Source organism: Microtus pennsylvanicus, chromosome 4 (genome assembly GCF_037038515.1).
Source record: "Microtus pennsylvanicus isolate mMicPen1 chromosome 4, mMicPen1.hap1, whole genome shotgun sequence".
Lineage (NCBI taxonomy): Eukaryota > Metazoa > Chordata > Mammalia > Rodentia > Cricetidae > Microtus > Microtus pennsylvanicus.
This window is the reverse complement of record NC_134582.1, coordinates 113,790,804-113,812,754: the sequence shown is the minus strand read 5'-3', so window position 1 is coordinate 113,812,754 and position 21,951 is coordinate 113,790,804. Positions and strand designations below refer to the sequence as shown.

At 42.5% G+C, this 21,951-nt stretch overlaps 2 protein-coding genes across 3 annotated transcripts in view; one reads left to right on the top strand and one right to left on the bottom strand.

Moving 5' to 3' along the window:
- Positions 1-12,609, top strand: part of Ero1b (endoplasmic reticulum oxidoreductase 1 beta) — a 39,344-nt gene extending 26,735 nt beyond the window's left edge. The window contains exons 10-17 of one of the 2 annotated variants that reach the window (XM_075970210.1): positions 382-408; positions 2,262-2,354; positions 2,495-2,741; positions 3,577-3,646; positions 4,200-4,286; positions 5,831-5,964; positions 9,906-9,962; positions 12,324-12,609. In XM_075970210.1, the coding sequence (XP_075826325.1) occupies positions 382-408; positions 2,262-2,354; positions 2,495-2,741; positions 3,577-3,646; positions 4,200-4,286; positions 5,831-5,964; positions 9,906-9,962; positions 12,324-12,339 (731 nt within the window). In that variant the 3' untranslated portion in view covers positions 12,340-12,609. Of the gene's footprint in view, positions 1-381; positions 409-2,261; positions 2,355-2,494; positions 2,742-3,576; positions 3,647-4,199; positions 4,287-5,830; positions 5,965-9,905; positions 9,963-11,031 lie in introns of both variants that reach the window. The other variant, XM_075970209.1, reaches the window with a different exon arrangement.
- The window catches only part of Gpr137b (G protein-coupled receptor 137B), a 38,490-nt gene continuing 29,017 nt past the window's right edge, over positions 12,479-21,951 (bottom strand). Inside the window, exons 5-7 of the mRNA XM_075970211.1 lie at positions 21,794-21,922; positions 19,900-20,024; positions 12,479-18,327 (exon numbers count right to left, since the gene is read on the bottom strand). Of these exons, the coding sequence (XP_075826326.1) occupies positions 18,216-18,327; positions 19,900-20,024; positions 21,794-21,922 (366 nt within the window). The 3' untranslated portion in view covers positions 12,479-18,215. The remainder of the gene's footprint in view (positions 18,328-19,899; positions 20,025-21,793; positions 21,923-21,951) is intronic.

Genomic DNA, 21,951 nt, shown 5'->3' with positions numbered 1-21,951 from the left:
CTCGCTTTATTGGCTTAGGAAAAATTTAGTAATTATAATTTAATTTTTGTATTTATTGTTTGCTGGTATAATACTATGTTTGTTACCTCGGACAGATTTAAGTTCATTAAGTGTTTACTCCCATGCATTTGAATTTAAACTTTCAGTAAATAAGATATATTTTAGTACTTACACTAAAATTATTTATTTTAATAATTAAGATATCTGTAAGGACACTCTCCAGAGTTATTTAAATTATATATGGGTTTTTCCTAGAAATGTATGCCCACTTTACTATTTAAAGAAGTAGGCATCCCTAGAGGTATTCCTTAAGTGATCTAAGTTTGTTTTTTATACACAAATGTTTAAAATATTTTAACCAAATTCTTTTTTTTTTTTAAGGAGAATCATTCTATACCTGGCTAGAAGGTAAACTTTTTATTTGTGGTTCATTGTTTAGACAACTGATACTCAACAATATTTGAAAGAAACTAACGTTTAGTTTATTATATTTTGTGATAAAATTATGTGAAAACCTTGAGGATGTTGGCAGTCAAAAATCAGTACCAGATGAATATGCAGGCTAAACAGGTTATTGGGTTTTCCTTGGTGTTAACCTATGTAAGTAGCAAACAAGTGTGCTTTTAAAGCAGGGGGATTTCTCTTAGAAAGGAAACACTTGTGATATATAAAACAAGGCAATGAGAATTAAATGTAGAAGATGGTACATATGTACCCATGTTCATACAGTCCACATTTGCCTAACGAAAATTTAAAGCAATATAGTTTATAGCACATTTTTCATCCTTCGTCTTTTCCATATTACCAATATAAAATACTATGAATTAAAAGCTAGATACTCTAGGAGTTTAACAGCCTTGGTTAGTAACTGGGATTATGATGCTTTTGAAATTGCACTATACTGTTTTATATTGGTGGAGGATGAATTAGCAAGCTGAGTGGTAGAGGGAAGTCATTGTTTTATAGCCATAGCTTCCAACAAAGTGTTAAACTCTAAGTAGTTGATTCTGTGAGTTGTTAGCTGCCTGTGTTTCTTATGAACATAATTTTCGTTTGTTCTTAGTCACTTATATGTATATATATTGGTCATTTTAAAGTGAACATGTGTGATTACTATTATGAGTTGTGTTGGAAAATGATGCAAAGCTTAAGTTTACCTTAAAGATGAACAATGTGGAAAGTAAGATCAGGGGCGTCCAACATTTGACACTGTGACATGATACTGGGGTCTACAAGCATGTTGGACTGCATTTATAGATATCTGGGATGAGTTAACACATGAGTTGTAAGTTGAACACTCCTGATTGAGACTCAGAGAGAGAGACACTTGAATGTTGACAATGGAGGCGGAAAATGAAATCTGACAGTGTTTGACCTTAGGCCCTGTGCACCAACTATTCCACCCCACTGTGCTGCTTGGAAACACTGGATGTGAGTGTGTGGTTCCTAAGAGCTCATCTAGGTACAGGCAACTGGCTCAGTCTCTTCTGAAGTTGTTTCCTCAGCTGGAGCTGTGACAGTAACTGCTGCCACCTACGCTGTTGATGGAGAAGTTCTTGAAAACAGCCAAGAGATAGTCTAATTCAGGGCAGCTGTGAAAATCTAACATATTTACATATATTCAGTGTCCCCTGAACCCATCATTGAAAATTAATTTAAGTGCTCTTAAATATAGAAGTGATCTTCCTAAATTTGCTGGTCGAACTTGCTATGTATCATTAGAATAGAAGTTGGTAGAATTGCCTTTGTAGGACGGCTTTCTGTGTTACTTCAGAGCAAGAGGTAGAAGCTTTTGCCTGCTCTTCGTGGGCACAGTCACCAGGTTGGGCCTGAAGGTCTAAGACCATTGTCTCACAGCACAACATGGCTGACAGAAACTTTTCACGTGCAGAAGGATTAATGTTGCTCAGAGTTTCAGAGGGTTCACTGGATGGCTACTTGGCCCTGAGCGTGTGAAAAGAACATCCTGATGGAAAGTGTGGCAGAGAGCAGTTGTACTGCAGGCTGGAGGCAGAGAGCGACAGGAAGCAGACAGGAATAACATTGCCCCTCAGGCCCTGCTCCCACCGCTGTATTTCTTCCAGCTAGGTCCCACCAAAACAAACCTAAGAATCCCAAACCTAAGCCTGCAGGATACTGCATATTCCAGCCATAACAGTGCTCTTAAATATTAATCTAAAGCCCAGGTACTGCTTGTTTTGATTAAATATTCTGTATCTAATGGGCATGGTTTGTTTTTTTCTTTCTGTTTTTCTGAATAGGTTTGTGTCTTGAGAAGAGAGTATTCTATAAGCTTATATCAGGACTACATGCCAGCATCAATTTACATCTGTGTGCAAATTATCTTCTGGAAGGTAATCAGATTTCGTAAATGAAGACTGTTTTACTTCTAAGATACTGTAAAAAGTGTTGGAAAGTAAAATACATATTCTGCGGAACGAAACAAAAAAATGCTTTTTATACTAAAAGACAATATATTTCTCTTTATTTTCAGAAACCTGGGGTAAACCTAGTTGGGGACCTAACATCAAAGAATTCAAACGCCGCTTTGATCCTGTGGAAACAAAGGGGGAAGGTCCAAGAAGGTTGAAGAATCTCTACTTTTTATACTTGATTGAGCTTCGTGCTTTGTCAAAGGTGGCCCCTTATTTTGAGCGCTCAATTGTTGATCTTTACACTGGCAACTTGGAAGAAGATGCCGACACCAAGACTCTTCTTCTTAGCATCTTTCAGGACACAAAGTAAGACTTAAATGTCAGTTTTGGAGTCCTCCAGACATCAGCAAAGAGAGATGCAGAGCCGAGGAACGCAGGAGCAATATTACCACAGTAGTTTTAGTGATGCTGAGTAAAAAGCCTCCCTGAAGCTTGGCTGCAGAAGGGTTTACACTTGCAAATAGGCTATGTATATTTTAATAAAGAACCAAAGATTTTATGTAGCGTCAAAATGCTCTACTGATTTGGTATTCTTTCAGTTACTGCTTAAACTTGTAGCGTCATAGTAAGTGCATAAGAATTACAGTGAGCATACAAGGCGCTATTCGCTTCCTTCTGGAACATAACTGTTCAAATCATCTGTAGTCTGTAAAACAATGCTCTCTGTGTTACAAAAGGCACAAAGGAAAAGGTAGATGGTGAAGGACTAAAGTAGACTACACATTAATGTATACAAGAATACGAATGTTGGCATATTTGTAGATTGCTTTTCACTTGTAAATAATTTTACTAATTTCCTTAAGATACTGCAGTCTTAGCTGGGTGTTGTTGGTAGCACACGCCTTTAATCCTAGCACTTGGGAGGCAAAGACAGGCAGATCTTTGTGAGTTTGAGGCCAGCTTGGCCCACAGAGCAAGTTCCGAGACAAGGCTCCAAAGAGAAACCCTGTCTCGAAAAAACAAACCCAAAAGAGAGAGAGAATAGCTTGCTGTAGTCTTACTGTGTATGCGTGAACTGTCACCCTCCTACATCATAAATAGCAGATTTTAAATATGTGTAAGGTTATAAAATTTTAGAACACCAGGACAAGCCCTTGGACTTTTCACTAGTAACTTACTAATAGTCTTGTCATTTCATCAGGTCTTTTCCCATGCACTTTGATGAGAAATCCATGTTTGCAGGTGACAAGAAGGGAGCCAAGTCATTAAAGGTAACCGGGGGTATTGTGGGAGCCATTTGCTGTATTTTCATCTTATTCATCCAAACTTTCCTAGTTGTCCAACACTTTGATGCTCGTCTGATTAGATTTTCCTATAGTGATCACTGTTGATTGAGGACCTATGTCACAGCATAGCACTGAGTGGTTTACAACTGGATCTGTTCTATGGCCAACAGCCAGAGTTACGTTTTATACTCGTTCCTTTTTCTGTTGCTGTGAGGAAATACCCCGACAAAGTAGATTTTAGAAGCCATTCAATGTAAGCCACAACTCAGTTCCTCCAAGTAAAGGCCTCTCTCACACTGTTAAATTTCTAGCCCTTGCTTAGGTGTCTTCTCAGTAAAACGTGTTAAATGTGCACCAGGGATATTGGCTTCTATTAATGTCTGTTGTGTGACATACTATGTTGTGTATACAGAGTCAGAGCTTTTACTGTTGAAAAACAACTTAATCGCTTGTAAATGTCAAAACTTTATTCTATATGTAATTCAACCAAATGTAGCTTAATTTTAAAACTCTAATTCTGGTATTTTCTGCACACCAGGAGGAATTCCGGTTACATTTCAAGAACATCTCCCGTATCATGGACTGTGTGGGATGTGATAAATGCAGATTGTGGGGGAAATTACAGGTGTGTGTTGTCTTTCCTTTTCAGACTATTCATAGCCTTACATTTTTCTGCTTACTTTAGTTTTATTTTTGTTTTTTGTTTTTAGAGACAGGGTTACTCTGTTATAGCCCTGGCTGTCCTGGAGCTAGCTCTGTAGAACAGGCTGGCCTTGAACTCACAAAGATCCACCTGGTTCTGCCTCCCAAGTGCTGGGCTTAAAGGAATTCATCATCACTGCCCAGCTGCTTAGTTTTATCAAGATTTATTTGTTGTTCAATGAATTAGTGTTTGGAAACAAGGAGATCCAAGCATGGCTTTTTTGTATTGTTACTGGAAGACAACACTACTAAACTGGTTCATGAGCAAGCACATTTTTGTATTCCGTGTCTTAGTACCATCTTAGACTCATATTTAAAGTTGGCTATATAAGCCCTAAACATTAAATTTTGGACATGGCTTGTTTCAGTGGTGAAAGGCTGCATAGCACAAAATGCTAAAGTTCTGTGGGTCAGGCCTTAATCTTTAGTGTACAGAGGATTATTACCTTATTTTCTTCCAAAGATGATGATAAGTACAGAAAGGCAAAAGACAAAATTTTTGTTTGGGTATTTTTCTTTTTTTTTTTTTAAATACCCATCTTGCTTTGTACTCAAGGCATCATTAAATTTGTGATCTTTCTGCACCAGCTGGTGAGATAGGATTATTTTAAAGGAAACTGTGCTGAAATCAAGATTTTCTTTTCCTCTAGTGCTGAGAACTATCTTATTGTTGCAGTACTCTTGGAACTTTGAATTGCTAAGGTTCTAAATGCAGCAACTGTGTTTAAGAAGTCTGGGGTACAGAGCTGAGGTAGAGCAGGTTTGATCCCCTAACACTACAAAAAAAAAAAAAATAGTAGTGCTTTCAAGATTCCGAGTCAGCACTGTGGTTCTGATGATAAAAACAGGCACTTCAGCCGGGCGGTGGCGGCGCACGCCTTTAATCCCAGCACTTGGGAGGCAGAGAAAGGCGGATCTCTGTGAGTTCAAGGCTAGCCTGGTCTAGAAGAGCTAGTTCCAGGACAGGAACCAAAAGCTATGGAGAAACCCTGTCTCGAAAATTAAAAAAAAAAAAAAACAAAAAAAACAGGCACTTCAGTCATCTGGAACAGAAACATGCTCAGCAAGCATCAGGTTGCTCAAGTTTTCCTGAGCATTGTTGTGTCTGTGTGCATGTGACCTGTGAGGGAATAGACACTGCTCCGTGCATAATCCAGCACTGTGTCATAACACTCGGCTCATAGGATTTTAAAAAGAAATTATTTCCCTTGTTTATATTTAGGGCTGTGTGTGTGTGCGCACGCACACACATGTGCTCTCACATGCTCAGAGAGGCCAGTAGAAGGTGTCAGATTCCCTGGAGCTGAAATTACAGGTGCTTATGAGCCAGTGGATAAAGCAGCAAGCATCCTAGCTGCTGGGCCATGTCTCCAGCTCCCTCATAGGGTGTTCAGTGTCCTTACTGAGCAGTTCTTCATAGTAGCTATTGTGTGATGTTAATTGTAAGTTTATGAATATTCTCTTTAGACTCAGGGTTTAGGAACTGCCTTGAAGATACTATTCTCTGAAAAAGAAATCCAGAAACTTCCGGAGAACAGTCCATCTAAAGGCTTCCAGCTCACTCGGCAGGAAATAGTTGCTCTTTTAAATGCTTTTGGAAGGTAAGAATTGCACCTACAGCTGAGACCTGACTCCCTCAAGGCTTCACTATACTACACAGATTTGTCTTTTTTCCCCAAAGGTATGCTTTGGTTTGGCTTGCTAACAGAAGATTAGAATGCTGGGTGTGATGGCACACACTCAACCCCAGCTTGAGGAGCTGAGGAAGGCAGATCATGAGTTCAAGGCCAACCTAGTCTAAGTAGTAAAAAGTGTGTCTCAAAACAAAACAAAACCAAAAAAAAAAAAAAACTTAAATAGGTTGTTTAGTGTGTCCTTCAGGCTTACAGTCAGTTCTCTGTCAGTCCCAGGAAGAACTGATAGTTTCCAGTACCAGTGCCTTTCAGTTTAACTTCTCAGTTTGATGGGGGAAAGAGTCTCCTAATATTCTTTATTTTAGTTGGCTACTTGTAGTATGGAGGAGCTGCGGGCTGTGTCCTACCGGCTAGCTTATACCCGAAATAATTACACAGAAACTGTATTCGTTTAAACACTGTCTGGCCCATTATTTCTAGCCTCTTATTGGCTAACTCTCACATCTTGCTTTAACCCATATCTAATAATCTGTGTTCACCACAAGGCCGTGGCTTACTGGGAAAGATTCAGCATGTCTGACCTGGCGGCTGGCTCCATGGCGGCTCTCTGTCTCTGCCTTCTTCGTCCCCGCATTCTGTTCTGTCTACCACGCCCATCTAAGGGCTGCCCTATCAAAAGGCCAAGGCAGTTTTCTTTATTCAACCAATGAAAGCAACACATAGAAAGAAGGACCTCCTACACCAGCTACTGCCTGCTGTAGTATAGTAGTAGACAGGAGGAGAATGTGATGGAGAAGTAATCAAAGATATGAAGCCCTTTCCCTGCCCTGTATTGCCTACACAGTGTGTGGGAGTCCTCTCCCACATACCTGCCCCATTTCTTTCTGTATCAGGAAAGTATATACATACACATACACTGCTTCTTATATCAGAAATGGGTATAAAAATAATTTGAATTTATAGGGAGATTTATGCAGTGTTGAGGGTTATAAAGCCGAAGGAAAAGAATCAGGAAATTGTATGCAGTGTTGTAACAGTAGGGCAAAGTAAGTCACATCATGGAGAAAATTTATTTTTAAACTGGAACCAGATGACAGGGATTAATGTGTATGTTTTATGAGTATGATTTTAAATTCAAAGGAGACCAATCACTTAAAGATAACTTAGATATGTCCCACCTTAATGCCAAGCCTTCACCTGTTTCCTCCACGTGTTTTTATCTAGGCAGGGTTTTGCTCTTGTGCAAGCTGACCTGGAACTCTGGCTGCCTCAGCCCTGGGTGCTAGGGTGTGAGCTGCTGTGTCCATCTTCTCTATGTGAAGATGTCTGTGCTAATTGAGATACAGCTCACAAGGTAGCAGCTGGTGATGTTTCACATCTCAGGATACATTCAGCCTACACATTTTTGAGGTTTGAAGAAAAATAACAGAAGAAACTAGGTAAAATGTAAATTAATTGAAATGAAAAATGTCTTAAATAACTTAAACATTTTAATATAAAAATTAAATTAAGGAAAAATCAAACTAAACATTCCATCAAAGTTTCACTGGCTCTCAGAAATGTCCCTCCTAGCTTCAGCTCTTGTCTAGAGCCCCTTCTCCTCTAGGGAATGCTGGCTAGGAATCCGGTTTTGGAGTCCTGGGATCCTGACCTGCCATTTGCCAGCAGTGCATCTCAGCAAACCTTGGCTCCTCTTCAGAACCGACCTGCGACCTGCTAGCTGGCTGTCTTTTTTTTTTTTTTTTTTTTTGAGACAGGGTTTCTCTGTGTATCTCTGGCTGTCCTGGAACTCACTTTGTAGACCAGGCTGGCCTCGAACTCACAGAGATTTGCCTGTCTCTGCTTCCCTGAGTGCTGGGATTAAAAGCATACTGGAGTTTTGTTTGATTAACCCTGAATTTTTTACATTAGGAAAAATGAACTTGTAGGTTTTTCATTTCTTTGCATCCCAGAATTTTATTTCTGGGTTTGAGCTGCCTGTTTATTCATTGAGCCAGCAATCACTTACACAGTACCATAAATGTAGATAAGTAATGGAAGTTGGGAGGGACCTTGTGAGCCATGCATGGCACTGTTTCTGTCGTTCATCTACAGTCTTTGTTATTGTTTTGTTTTCAAGACAGGGTTTCTCTGTGTGGCCCTGGCTGTCCTGTATCTCACTCTGTAGACCAGGCTCCCTCCTAACTCAGAGATCCATTTGCCTCAGCCTCCCGAGTGCTGGGATTGAAGGCATGCACCACCACACCTAGCTCTCATCTGTAGTCTTGATGTGAAGGTGAATTGGCTTCCTTTGCCCTTCTAAGCAAGCCCAAAGAACCAGAGCCCTGTGATTTGTCACTTTTAATGGAATTACAGCATAACTATTTAAAACGGAATTCTCATAGGTTTGCTCCATCCTTTGTTTCTCTGTGCTCTCTCTGCACTTTTTATCTCTTGTCAAAACAGGCATCCCATGAGTCACTTGTCAGTGAGGTGAACACGTTTCTCTACTCCTGACCGCATACTAGGTCAGAGTTGCCTTGGCTCCAAGAGAGCTACAAACAGTATACATCAGAGTTAGAACTGAATCATTTTACCACCCCTGGAGCCAGTTGCCATCATTGTCTAATACTATAGTGAAAACGTAGTATATATACAGAATTTGTTTTATAGTATAAAGAAAAATGATGTTTTACCCTTTGTAGGAAAATGGATGGAACTCAAGACAGTGAATCACATCAGGCTTAGAAAGACGATGTTTTCTGTCATTTGTGGATACAGATTTTATACACACACACACACAACACAGATGATGTGGGAGTCCCCTCTGTATGCTATGAATATGTTTTATTACCATTGGTTATTAAAGAAGCTGTTTCAGCCAATGGCTTAGTAGAGTAAAGCCAGGTGGAAATCCGAACAGAGATATAGAGAGAAAGTAGGTGGAGTCAGGGAGATGCCATGTAGCTGCTGAAGGAGAAAGACACCAGCTGCTGGCCAGAACCTTACCTGTAGGCCACAGCCTCATGGTGATATACAGACTAATAGAAATGGGTTAATTTAAGATGTAAGAGTTAGCTAGAAATATGCATAAGCTATTGACCAAGGAGTGTTGCAATGTTGTAATTAATATAGTTTCTACATTATTATTTGAGTCTGGGCACTTGGGAAATGAATGAGCAGTTTCTGCCCCCCCCCCCCCCACACACACCATGTTTGTATAAATGACATTAAAGTAAAGAAAACTATCTAGGGTAACAAAACATTAATGAGATGGGTGAGGGATGAGAATGGAGAAAGCAGAAGTAGGGTAGAATATATTTAAAGCACATTGTATACATATATGAAAATAAATCCAGTTCCAATTAAAGTTAACAAAACAAAAAACCAGAGGCCAGAGATTGAAAGGCTTGATATAAGAATATAAAGTAACTTCCTTTTTCTAAAATATTCCATACAGGGTAGGCCTAGAAAGATTTTATATCTAGGCTTTCCCCCAATTGTCTGCTCAAGTAAGGGTTAACTTACCTTATAGCACTATGGTGCCTACCTCCTTCTAAACACCTAGATCCTCCTGCCTGCGTCACTTTGTATACTGGACTTAGTTCTTCAGACAGTGGAAGGGAGCACACTCAGTGTCTCTGTGATATATAGATTTGAACATATGAATTTTGGCATTTTCTGTAGTTGGGAACTTTGTAGATGTTCAGCATTATCTCAGTTTTAGTTTTGCATGTTTTCCAGCAATAAAACCCAAATATATGCAATGAAAAATAAAATAAATAAAATAGAATTTTCAATATTTAGTGTTTGGTTCTTTTAGGTTTTTGCTTCCAGGTTATGCAGCTCAAGGATCCGGTATTAGCTATTCTAATGTGTGCACATCTCATCGCTGTCCTTACTAACATGCACTTGTTTTCCTCCTGTAGGCTTTCTACAAGCATAAGAGAATTACAGAACTTTAAAGCGCTATTACAGCACAGGAGGTAATGAAGACTTTTCTATGTCTCTGTAGACATAACGGACTGTGTGAAGCCTTTTAACTTTGGACCTTGAGCAGACAAAGTGTCTAAGACTTCAAGAATTCTGAACTCTTAAAGAGAAAATTCAAATGTTCACTTGAATATTTATGATCCTTATAGAATATCGATTAGAGATATTTATAAATGAAGTATATACTTTAAAATTGTAAGTTATACTAATCCCATGTTTGTTTCACATTGGTTTTGTTTGTATTGTATTACCCTGCGTTCCTTGTTGTCAAACTTTAAATGACTGTGTTTATCCTGAGAAGACTATTGAGTCTGTGGTAGAAGAACTAGGGAACCAGTGCTGCTAGGGCTGGTCTCAGTGACAGAACGTTGTCAGTGCTGTGGTTAGTGTTTCCACCTTGCCTGACACTGTGTCCTCTTCTGTGATGCGGGGCTGTCACTATAATGAATAGGCCTTTCAGTGATTAGTGAGAGAGGTTCTGGATGATTTCCCAGGACTCGACCACTTTAAGATGTTTAGTTGCTGTTGCTGCTTTTGTTTTGGCCTGAAGGGACCTGCCTTGGTAGAAGTGGGTAAGTGCCCTCCCGTGCTTACTTGGCCAGATGTCCTGTGTACACCAGGCCGGTTCAGAGTGGAGTGTCCGTTCCCTAAAGCCTACAGTTCCTCTTCTTTGGACTTCTTCATTCCTCTCCTAATTATAAACATTCTCAGTTACTTTATGAAGAGCCCTATTTATTTAATGGATTGTTTATTCATAAAATTTGAATGGGATCCTGTGGGTTTATAATGCTAATTGCATTATACACAAATTTTGCTGTTTTAAACATTTTCAATATTTGATTTTGACACAATCTATGCAATCCTCTACCTCTTGGTGTGATTCTGTCTGGTGAGATGCTTTGGCAGGAGTGTCACTTCCCCCCTTCTCCATCTTCAGTTCATCCCAGATGAGCCGTCCGTGGTGTGACTTAAGACAGTAGAGGACTGGAAGGCCCTAGACTGTCATTTTTTAAACCTGGGATTTAAAGTCTTTAAATATTTTAAATTTTGGTTCTTTTAAAGGTGGCAGTGGATAATGAAATTACTTGAAAGGTTTTTATCTGTGTGGAATTAATGCGAGTCCAAAGTCTCGCTTTTCCTTAGATTCCGTCTTTCTGAAGTAAACAGTAAGTAAGTGCTCTTAAACCCATATCTTATCTGCCAAAGTCTGACCTGTCTTCCTTGTGACTTCATGGTGTGTGCCAGATTGAGTTGGCTCCCTCCTCTCTCAGTGCTTCGTCATCCACTGTGGAGGGGTGATGGGGGACTGAGGCCTCACTACTTATTTCCCTCCTAATTTCTAACCTTTATAAACTTAATGTTTTATTGATAGTGGTGAATTTTGTAGATTATTTTTTTAAGCTGGCTTTCAGTTTTTTTCTTTGCTTTTTATTTTAAAGAGCTGCAAGTGTTGCCGTGTGATGGGAGTGGGCCACTGTAAGACAGAAAGCCCACAAACTGAATGCCAGTGACCTCGCTAGTGCATCAGTAAGAAGTGTTCTGTAGTGTCCATTTAGAATGTAAGGAAATGTGAAAATTTTGCACTTTGTTTTTATTTTAAATGCAGAGGTCATTTTGGTAATGTTCCTTACCATTACTGCAGCTAGATGCTATTTTACACTATTGGCTTAAGAAAAAAAAAATCTTCATTTCTACTTGCTGAATTTTTCTTAACTGTGATTTATTTCAAGCTTAGGACACACAGTAGTATTGGAGTGTGTTCTAGGAAATTGAAAAGCTGTGGTTAAGTTAGAATGTACTCAAGGTTCACTGCATTTCCTCAGTAAAGGAAGTATTCTTAAGTTGATGTTCGTTGGATAACTTTTACATCACGATTGTGTGCGTGGCCTGTATTTCCATGTATCTGAGGACTGTGGAGACTGTCAGCCGCTGAGCTGGGCATGAGGCTGGTCCCTAGGAGGCTGCAGTTCTGCACCAGTGCTGGGGGATACTGCCTACACTGAGAGCGCTTGACAGCTGAGCCACAACATGCTGTCTGTCTGTGTCTCATCACCCACTGTAAAACTCGAGCACCTGACAAGCAAGACCGATGGGAATGAGTATAGCTGGTGACATAATCAACGTGAAGAAGAGCAAGTATTTTCCTTGGTGGCCTACGCTTGTTTTCCTGTAATGGCATTCGTGTGAGACAGACTGTACATACTAAAATGGCCAGTGTTCAGTACGCCTCCTGTTTTGGATTATGTGGCGGATCAGCCAGAACAAGATGTCAGTTTTGAAAGTTGACAAGTCGAATGTTGGGCCTCTGTGTTGTGTGTGTGAAACGCTATGCCATATTTCTCGACTCTGCCTAGGTGCCACTGTGTATAACGAAGGACAGCTACCTTCAGCTGGACATCTGGACACAGTTCACAGTAGGCCTCCCCGCAGTTGCAGAAGCCAAGGCTAGTCACCAGAAGGCTCAGACCAGGTACACGGTGTCATGGAAATTCCGTGGTACAAGCCAAGCACAGAAATCCACATGTCCTTTATTTGAAGTAACATCTACAGGTGCAACTTTGAGTTTTCGGAGAATTCCATATAATTCACTGTTGTACCCACCAGAATCTAGACCATGAATTAAAGTACATGTTTCTGCAATCTTTGTTGCTTTGTTTTTTTTCTCCTCCTCCTCCATTTCAAAGCAATCAATTATAACTTAAGAATCAGGAAGAAAATATACATCTACATCATCTGAGGGGGAACTTCTCACACTCACAATGTCAGGTGTTGGCAGCCTGTGCTGAGGGTGCCACATGCGTCAGCTCGTCACCAGCACACTAGGTGGTAAGTACAATTATTTCCTAAAGCATAAAAACAGATGAGTTGAGACTCAGCCAAAGTCACAACTCATGGCTGTGGAGCCTGAAAGTGCCACCAGACCCATCAGCCCTAGAGCCTCTATGATGATAACGAGGGCCATTTGTGTCATTTCTGTAAAGGCCTGTTACCATTCAATCAAAGTATAGGAACCTTGGCATTCTTTGATTTGTATTGAGCCATAGGCTTTATAAAAAACAATGCTTGTTTTATTTAACTTTCTGAATAGGAATAGGTGGTACATTCATATGGTTAAAAAATACATTTTATACCAAAAATACAATGCTACAGTGCACACAGATGCCTTCTTCCCTGGGCTTTGTGTATTTCCATCCATACTTTTAAAAAAAATAGCCAACATATATAAATTGAAAGCCTTATTTCTCTCTATCCGGAAGTGACGTCACATACACACCATTTGCTTTTCATCACCTGATATTGCAATGGCCACAAGGCACAGACGCCTTTTCACTTTAGTGGTTGCTGGGCATCCTTACCATGGCCGTGTCTTATTTAGTTGAACAGTACCATTCTTGGGCATTGTCCACATGTCATGTCACGTTTGTACGTGCATCGCTACGGTAAGTATTGAAAAGTGAAAGACGACACACACTTTGCGTTGTGAAAGGCACTGACGGAGTCTGCCCTCCAGAGGCTGGTTCTGTTCACACACCACCTACAGTCTGACAGTGCTGCTCACCCACAACATCCCTGTCAGAGACACTGGGGTCTGCCAAACTATATAAAATGAATAACTTTTAATATGTGAAGGCATCTCCTGGCTCTGCTTACTGATCTTTGTCCGTTTTGACCACGTGATTATAAGAACCTCACCTGTTAGTATTGGTCCTTCAAGTGTGATGAGCGGCTGTCTTCTAGTTTATTTGGGTTTGTTTGCTCTAATGGTTTTTCCATGCTGTTTTCTAGTCGGATTTACTGGTTCTTTGGTAGCTTCTATATTAACTCACAGAATAGCTTCCCCACTTCTGACCAAGACAGCAATCCACTGGTATTTTTTTTTCTGACGTGTTTATGGTTTTGCTTTATTCTTCTAACTCAGCCTCAACACTGGAAAGACCCTTTTAGATTTTAACTACCCGGAGAATTTGAGCACTCTTACTAAATGGAGCGATTCATAGAGGTCTGAAACAGCACCCATGAAGTCAGAGTTCACCTGGTAAGTAAGACAAAGTCTCCAAGAATGATTTTGGACTTACCTTCATATAGTAAGACAAAACAACAACAACAAAAAAATTCCTTCCTCCATTTATTTGTTAAAAACAAATTGGGTATCTGTTAAAGACTCCTAAGTGGGGGAGCCCTGCAGTGAGTGCTAAGTCGGGGAGCCCTTCAGTGAGTGATAAGTGGGGGAGCCCTGCAGTGAGTGCTAAGTCGGGGAGCCCTTCAGTGAGTGCTAAGCTTGGTAAAAGTACAAGAGTTACTTAAGGGCAGCTCTGAAAAGAACGGGATTTGACTCTCGAGGGGTCTGGGAATGTAGCAATGAGCGAAACAAACACTCCTGCCACCACACAGCTCAGCTTCCACAGCCCAACCAGATTCCATTCCATTATAGTAAGACCACACCTGAAGAAAATGCCACTGAGGCCACGTGCCACCTGAAAGGTTCCCAGCAGTCCAGGTGGCCTCCTGATGCTGTCAGAACGCTGACTGGGGAAAGCGATTTGACAGCTACCAGTCAGGACCTCATCAAACCACATAGGCCAACCTGCCTGGGATGTGCCTACAGCTGGGCAAAGCCTTTGACAGGCCTCTGCCCTGTAGACTTGAAGCCTGGAGGGGGCTGGTGAGTTTATTTATAGGGAACTTCAGGAAGGAGGCTTAGCTCCACAGACACAGCAGCCCTGGGAAAGCACTGTTTATCTGAATGCAAGCACCCTTTTATGCTTAGTTAGGGTCTTGAAGAAACATCATGACTGGGAAATACTAGTGGGTGTCAGAAACATGGGTAACCGTTACATGAACAAGGGTTGGTAGAAAGGGAAGAATTTTGAGGCTCATAAGCCGAATAAAGTGGGCCTCTAAACTCCAGTTCTAACTGGGCTAAAGTGCAGGGGAAAATGGTCTGTTGAGAGCATAGGAAGTCAGAATTTGAGGTGTTAACCAGATGAGACTTAGGGAAAAGAAGCCACAGGAGAGGTATCTACATCAGAAAACAGAGCAGGGGCAGATGAAGGTTTGGAGAAGGCAACTGTGGATATCCGTAGGAGCTGCCAAGACCCTACATTTGGATCCAAGGAGCACAAGCCTGGACTGCATGAGTCCATACTGAACACAGTACCTACCCAGGGCAAGGACAAGATAAAGGTATTGGGAGTCCAACAGTTTGGGACATAGGGATGGCTATGGCAAGTACCAGGCATTTTGTTCTCCCTACCAGGAGATAAGAGGAAGTTAATGTATGTGCGATCCTCTCTGTGCTGTCTCAGGTTCAAACTCATGACAACTGCAGTCAGTCCAGCCCAGTACAGCAGAGACACCCAGTGGACACTGAATTACACAGCTTGTCTTCACAGTCCCATTTTAAAAGTTTTCTCACTTTGCCATATTGGTTTAGTCTTTGCTGAGAGCTGACTCGAGCCTGTTCCATCTGGTCCCATCAGTTGTGGATAGCTCACACTGGAAACTGGAAATGGACACTGGCGCATCTCTGACCGGTAAAAGTGAGAGGATTCTTTTCTAAAATAGTTGTCTTCACTTGTAAATCTGGTAAGTTATTTGTAACCTTGTAGAACAAACAGGGATGGAATGTATGTAGCTCAGTGGCAAAGCACTTGCTTAGCGGGTGTAAGGCCAAGATTTGATGGCCACTGTGCAAGTACACATGCATATGGGTACACAACGTTCTAGTAATACATAATACACTATGCGGATCCGAGTGAGGTTCTCATAGTGCTTCTCAAGTGCCCACAGTAATTAATGCTGCTTTTGTTCTTCATAGGGGTGAAGTGTTGGTTCAATACTATTGTTCACAAAAAAACAGTTGGGAATTTGGGCAAACCATAGTGCCTTCCAATCTATGCAGATAAACATGGGACCAGAACAGCTACTATGTGTCTGACACGGTCAAGACAGAGTTGTCAAGAGCAGAGGATACAGCTCAGTGGTAGAGCATTGGCCATATATGAGTAAGGTCCTGGATTCCATCCTTGCTGCAGCCACAAGGAAAACAATGTGACCTGGATGTATGCGTACTAACTTGTAGCTCACAACTCCTAACACTTGGCTGTTAACCAAGTCTAATGGAATATTTGCCAGTCAATGGTAGCTACAAACATAGCTTGGCCAGATCCTTAGCTCTGTGGGCAAATGACTTTCCCAGCAGTCCAAGTCGTGTGTGTCCTGTTCTTGTTACGGCAGACCTCAATGCTGGTACCATTTTTGGTGGGATTCCCTCTGTCTCATGTACCTGTTCATCTCAGAGTACTGCTATAGCTCAGGCTGCACTCAAACTTGACCTAGTGTTGGGATTGCAAGCATAATACCCGGCTTGACCCTGTGTACTTCAAGCTGTAATATTACCAGGATTTTAATTTCATGGTGGTGTAAACATGAACTTTTCTTTCCCCAGGTTTAATCTAACACATTTGGAGCAGTTTTGTTCCTCTTTTCCCTACATGGGATCCACGGTCACCATGTTTATACTCCAGCCTGTGGGGACAGCCTTTAAGAGTTAATAGTCTTTTTAAACAATGGTGAGTTTCCATAGACATATCATTTTGTCCTTTTCAATAAAAAATAAACAGCTGGCATGAATGCTGACAGCGTTATCGTAAAAGTGGATCATAGCTTGGTCAGTGCTGGGTGCCTGTCTTTTCTCTGACAAACTGTGCTATGTGCTATAAAATGCTAGTGTGCATGTGCTATAAAATGAGTGCACCCAGAACTATCTTGATGCTGCTGCTAGACAAGGACACAGGCACTGGCTGCAACAGTGAACACCTGCAGGTACAGTGACAGGTAAGCTGTCTTATACACTGTTACTGTAAACTACTGAGTCAGGCCTCCATGTGGAGTTCACCCTGGCAAATAACCATTGAGGATGGCTTGTAACCCAGATGTTTGCTCATGCTCGAAAGCAAAGATGTGGTGAGGGGCTGTGTAGGTCTTCAACGTGGTGTTCTATCCAATCACGACCCATTTGAAACCATCTAAATAGAAGAGAGTGGGTTTGTCCCTGTTAAATCCCTGAACTCTAGGACAGCAGGAGAGATGTGTGAAGTGGGCTAGAGCCTGTGAGCGAGACTTGTCTTCCGGCCCTGGTGACCAGATGATGCAGTTTGTGAGAAGCCAGAGCATCTAAGCCTCCGGGATTGCCATTTTGGTTCTAGGGTGCACCCAGGGGAGCCCTGAGATAGCACGTGGGAACATTGTCTGGGAACACTATCTGGCTGAGACGGGGGTCCTGCTACCACATAGGCAGAACCCACTTTTTCACGCCCATAGCTTTCAACAGACGTTGAAAACCTGTTTAAAAATCACAGACAGTGAGCACCATGTCAGGCTCATCCAATAACAGGCATGCTTACAGAAAAGCTGTCAGGAGTCCACAGTCCTTTAGCTTGAGGGCCAGAAATGTTTATTGTTAACACTCTGTGGGGAACCCGTGGCTTACTGTTGGCTATAGCGAGCACTGGCTGAGTCAGGGAAGGCACTCTCGCCTTCCTCCTGAGGTAGTGAGTTTTCAGTTAAACTGGGCTGAAGAAAACTACAAAGTGGCTACCCACACGGCCGAGGCGGCCGGCTAATGTTGGCGAGTGCATCTTGACAGCTTCCGTTTGTTCCTGGAGTGCGTACAGTAGTGCTGTCGGTGAAGAAGCACCAGGCTGTGGGCAGGGTTCAGGAGAGACTGCTGCTGTGGAGCCTGTTACTACAGACCGCGGTCCCCTGCTTCCCTAGACTTTCAACACTGGAGTGGCAGTTACAGGCGTCACAATCACTGGGACCTTCAATGACCTTCAGACGGAAGGATCTTTAAACTGTTAGACCACATATTCTATACGTTCTAAAGTGAATTATGCATGAAAATCTGTGCAAACTACAACATTGCAATAACAATCAAGGAAAAAACCTAGTATACTTTAGCATTAGTATTTAAGTTATATAAAATACATCTTTATAAAAGTCCAGAATCTCTTTTAAAAGTTTAAATTATACCCACTGAAATAGCCAGGCTCTCTGCTAGTACTAAAGTTAAGAGTTTATCACTCTGAATTATTGCTTAGTCCTACCTAGCCTTGAGAAAGCTATTGCAAAAAAAAAAAATGGAGTCCTGTTTCATAAGGAAAAGTGCCCTAAAAACTCAGCTGTCATCCAGTCTGGCTGAAGGTTTCCAACAGAGGACTCTTGCACAGGACTGTCAGTTGGTACTACCCTTGGCTGGCTTTGTCTGGATCCAAAGTGGAGTCTTGCTGCAGAGTTCCTGCTTGGGCCAGGGAGCTGTTACTTTGTTGTCCCCAATCATAGTAGTCTGGAGCAAAACTTTAAACAAACAAACAAAACCAGTTCAGGGGCTTGACATTAGCAACAGACCCGAGTTCTTCAGCAAGTGTCTTGAAGCCCATTTTCCAACCAACAGCTACACACAGCTCTGGCGGCCTGTGTTCAAGTCTACTGGACTCTGCAGTGCTCAGAACTCAAACTACTAGAACCTAAAACTAGCCACTGTAGAGAACATAGTTTTAGCAAAAAAAATTGTGCCTGAACCCTACAGTAGCATTATAGTGAACTACCCGTACATTCTGGACAGACAACTTCTAAATCTCAAGTTCCTCATCTGTGGGCCAGGAGTGACATTAGTAACTTCTTGTTGGGCTGTTGTCAGGGTTGATCTCATTAGAACTCAGAGGAAAATGAAAACAGTATTCTATCATGGAATACAGTCTTTTCTTTCTCTGTGTACAGGGTGAGTACTCTCTACTCTGCTCTTGTTTCTTGTTAACTTCTGACAAGAAAAGGTTAGGGATGCTCCAGCAGGGTAGCTAGGTAAGAGAACAATAATTTTAGGCAGAAGTGGAGCCCGAACTCTGGGAGGGTAATCTTTGCACACTGGCTTGCTTCCGGGGACTGTACTCTACACATGGCTGCTCTGTGCTTTTCCTTAACTGCTACCTTGCTTTTAATTTTTATATGATCATGGATCTCTCCTCCCTACCCAAGGAGACAGGAATGTGTTCTGTTTCAGCTTTGTATCCCAAACCAAGGTCCTCTCAGAGCTCTCTTCTCATTCCCAAGGACTTTCTCTGTTATACAGAGAGCAAAGCAAGCACCGCGTTCTGAGCACTGGGCAGATAGCGCACAAGGTAAGGAGGAACCGAAGCCATGAGGGCTGCTCCTGGCCCTGGCGGGCGGGTGCTTCCCATCCTCCCCTTTCCTAGCTGTTATCCAGACTGGAACTAGTTGAAGGCAGCCAGGTACAGCTTGTTTACTGCCCTGAGCACACACACCACTGTGAATGTTAACACGTGTAAGCGCCCAGAACAGACTGAGCCCAGTCTGCTAGTGAGTTTTTAAGAAAGGGAGGCAGTTCCCATGTGCTCTGACACTGAGTGTGCTCCAGGGCCAGCCACACTGCTTACCCAGCAAAGGGACTCCCTCAGACAGGTCTTGAATCATGAGAACTCAACTACACTGACCTCATAGGGTTGTAGCAAACACTGAATGAGGCGATATTTGTGAATATCTTACTAAATTACTGTTTAAGAATGGCAAATTTCAAAATTTTGGTTCTTAAAATATATTCACTCTAGTGATTATTGTTCATGTATTCTCTGGCTCTAGAAGAGGATCAGAGATGTCTGCCTGGATGTCCCAGTTCACATTCCACTGAGTGATTCGAGCAGCAAATACCCTGGCGCTTTCTGGGGAGGCTCGGAGGAGTCCTAAGTAAAGGTTGATTTCTTTACAATCAGCACAGCTATCAAGCATTCCATGGAATACTGAGTAGGGGATCTTCTAAAGATTCTAAAGTTGGTTTTCTCTCACCCCTGGCTACGTCCCATGCAGGGCAGTTCTGTCAGGGGTAGTCTCTCTCCACCAGAAGCAGGCTCTTACCTGCCCTGAAGTCCCTGAGGAGCAATGTTCCAGGCAAGATCATCATCACTGTCGTATCTTCGGGGGTTGTCAAAGAAGTAAGACCTGGGGCTGAATCCATGGCTGGGGACCATCCCAGGGCTGGTCTGGAAGAAGACGTTAGCATTTAGCATCCACAACTGCCTGCTAGCATGAGGAAGGAGTGCTGCCATTGGCTAGAGTGTTTAATGTGCCTGTTTTCGCTTTTTCTTCTTGTCTAAACAGGGTCTCATGAATCCCAGGCTTGCCTCAACCTCAGTAGCCAAAGATGACCTTCAATTGCTGATTTTCCTCCCTTTACCTCTCAGGTGCTTGGGATTGAACCTAAGGTTCTCTGCATGCTAGGCAAACATTCTGCCAATTGAGCTACCATCCCCAGTCCCCAAAATACATCATGGAGGAGGGAGGGGCTGCTTTCTTTAAGGATCTATAGGCAGTTTGTAAAAAAAGGACCAGAAAGCAGGAAGAGGACAGACTAGTTGGTGAGACAAAGGAGATCAGGAGGAGTGAGGGTAACAGGGAGAGAAGAGGGGCAAAAAACATAAGCCTGTATAAACCTCACAATGGCGTTCTTAGTTCCAATGGTGGATTACTGTTCATATGAATTACATATCCTCCACAGATATGTCCAAATAGCCAGGCATGGCCGTTCACACTCACAGTCCCAGCACTTGGGAGGCTGGGGCAAGAGGTTCTGTCTCAAGCTCAAATTCTACAGCAGGATATTTTTTGTTGTTGTTGTTGTTGCCTGTATTCTACAGCAGACTTTTTATCTCGAAACGACAAGAAGTTCCCCAAACTAAAGCAGACAGTCCATGTGGAGACCTATATAAACACATGGGCTCTCGGGGGGTGGGGGGTCCCTCCTTGATCTTTCCTCCTTTTGCCCCAAACTGAATCCTCCAAAAAAATGCACATGGGCATTGCTGGAGTCCATCCTGGCAGGGAAGGCAGAGCCAGGCTGGATTCCATCCCCCCTTACCTTACTCTGTTTCCTGTGCCTGGCTCAGCAGTGACCACCCAGAGGTATGGACCAGGAGCTGTGTCGTGTCTACGTGCATCATTCTGTGACGCAATCACTCACACTGCCGCCCCTCCCCCGAGTGTATGACCCAGGAAGACAAAGCTGTACCCCAGCTTGTATGGTGCGGCAAGGCTTCCAGGGGATTCTGAACTTGACTTGGTTTTCTCTTCTAGAGGGTTGGCTCAGCAGATGTGGCCAAACACAAGTGGGTGGCTCTAGCAAGGTCACTGACGCCACTGCCTTGCTCTCCCACTCCCTGATTAGCTGCTATCACTCTGGGAGAAAGTGAGTCTCCAGTCTTTTTCAGACAAAGTAGCATGTAGCTCAGGCTGGCCTTGAACTAACTACGTAGCCAAATATGACTGAAACTCGGATCCTCATGCTTCTGTCTCCCCAGTGCTAGGATTACATGCCTGGATTATGTGGTATTGCGGATGAAACCCAAGGCTTCATGCATGTCAGGCAAGTACTCTACCAACTGCCATACCTCCCTCCGTCTTCTGCTAAAAGAGCAGCATTGGGGGGGGGGGGGGCAGTGAACACTGTGTGGCAGTGGGAATCCTTAGTCTGCTCTTGAAAACCCTTGAGTGTATGATAACCACCTCTGTGATCGCACTCTGCTTAAGGTCCAAGATTCTCACTAGTTCCTGAGCCATGAGATGTACCTTAATTCTCTTAAAGCTAAACCCCCAAACACATTTTATTTTATAAAAGAAATGAAAATTAAAGAGAAAGAAGAGCCTACCTCACAATGGTCACTTTTCACTGAAAAACTAGGAGGGAAATTCTACTTGCTGGTTTCAAGAGGATTAGGGGTGCTGGGGTGCCAGCAAACAGAGACTGAGTACTTACAAGGTTCTTCATGGGGCTTCTGACTCGGAAGAAGTAGACCACCAAGGTGGTGGGTAGGAGCTCCCACACGAAAAGCACCACGCCGAACACTACATAGCCGGCATCACCCAGCTGGCTCTTCAGGTCTGCCTGTTCCAGAGTGGGGAAAATGAAGTCAG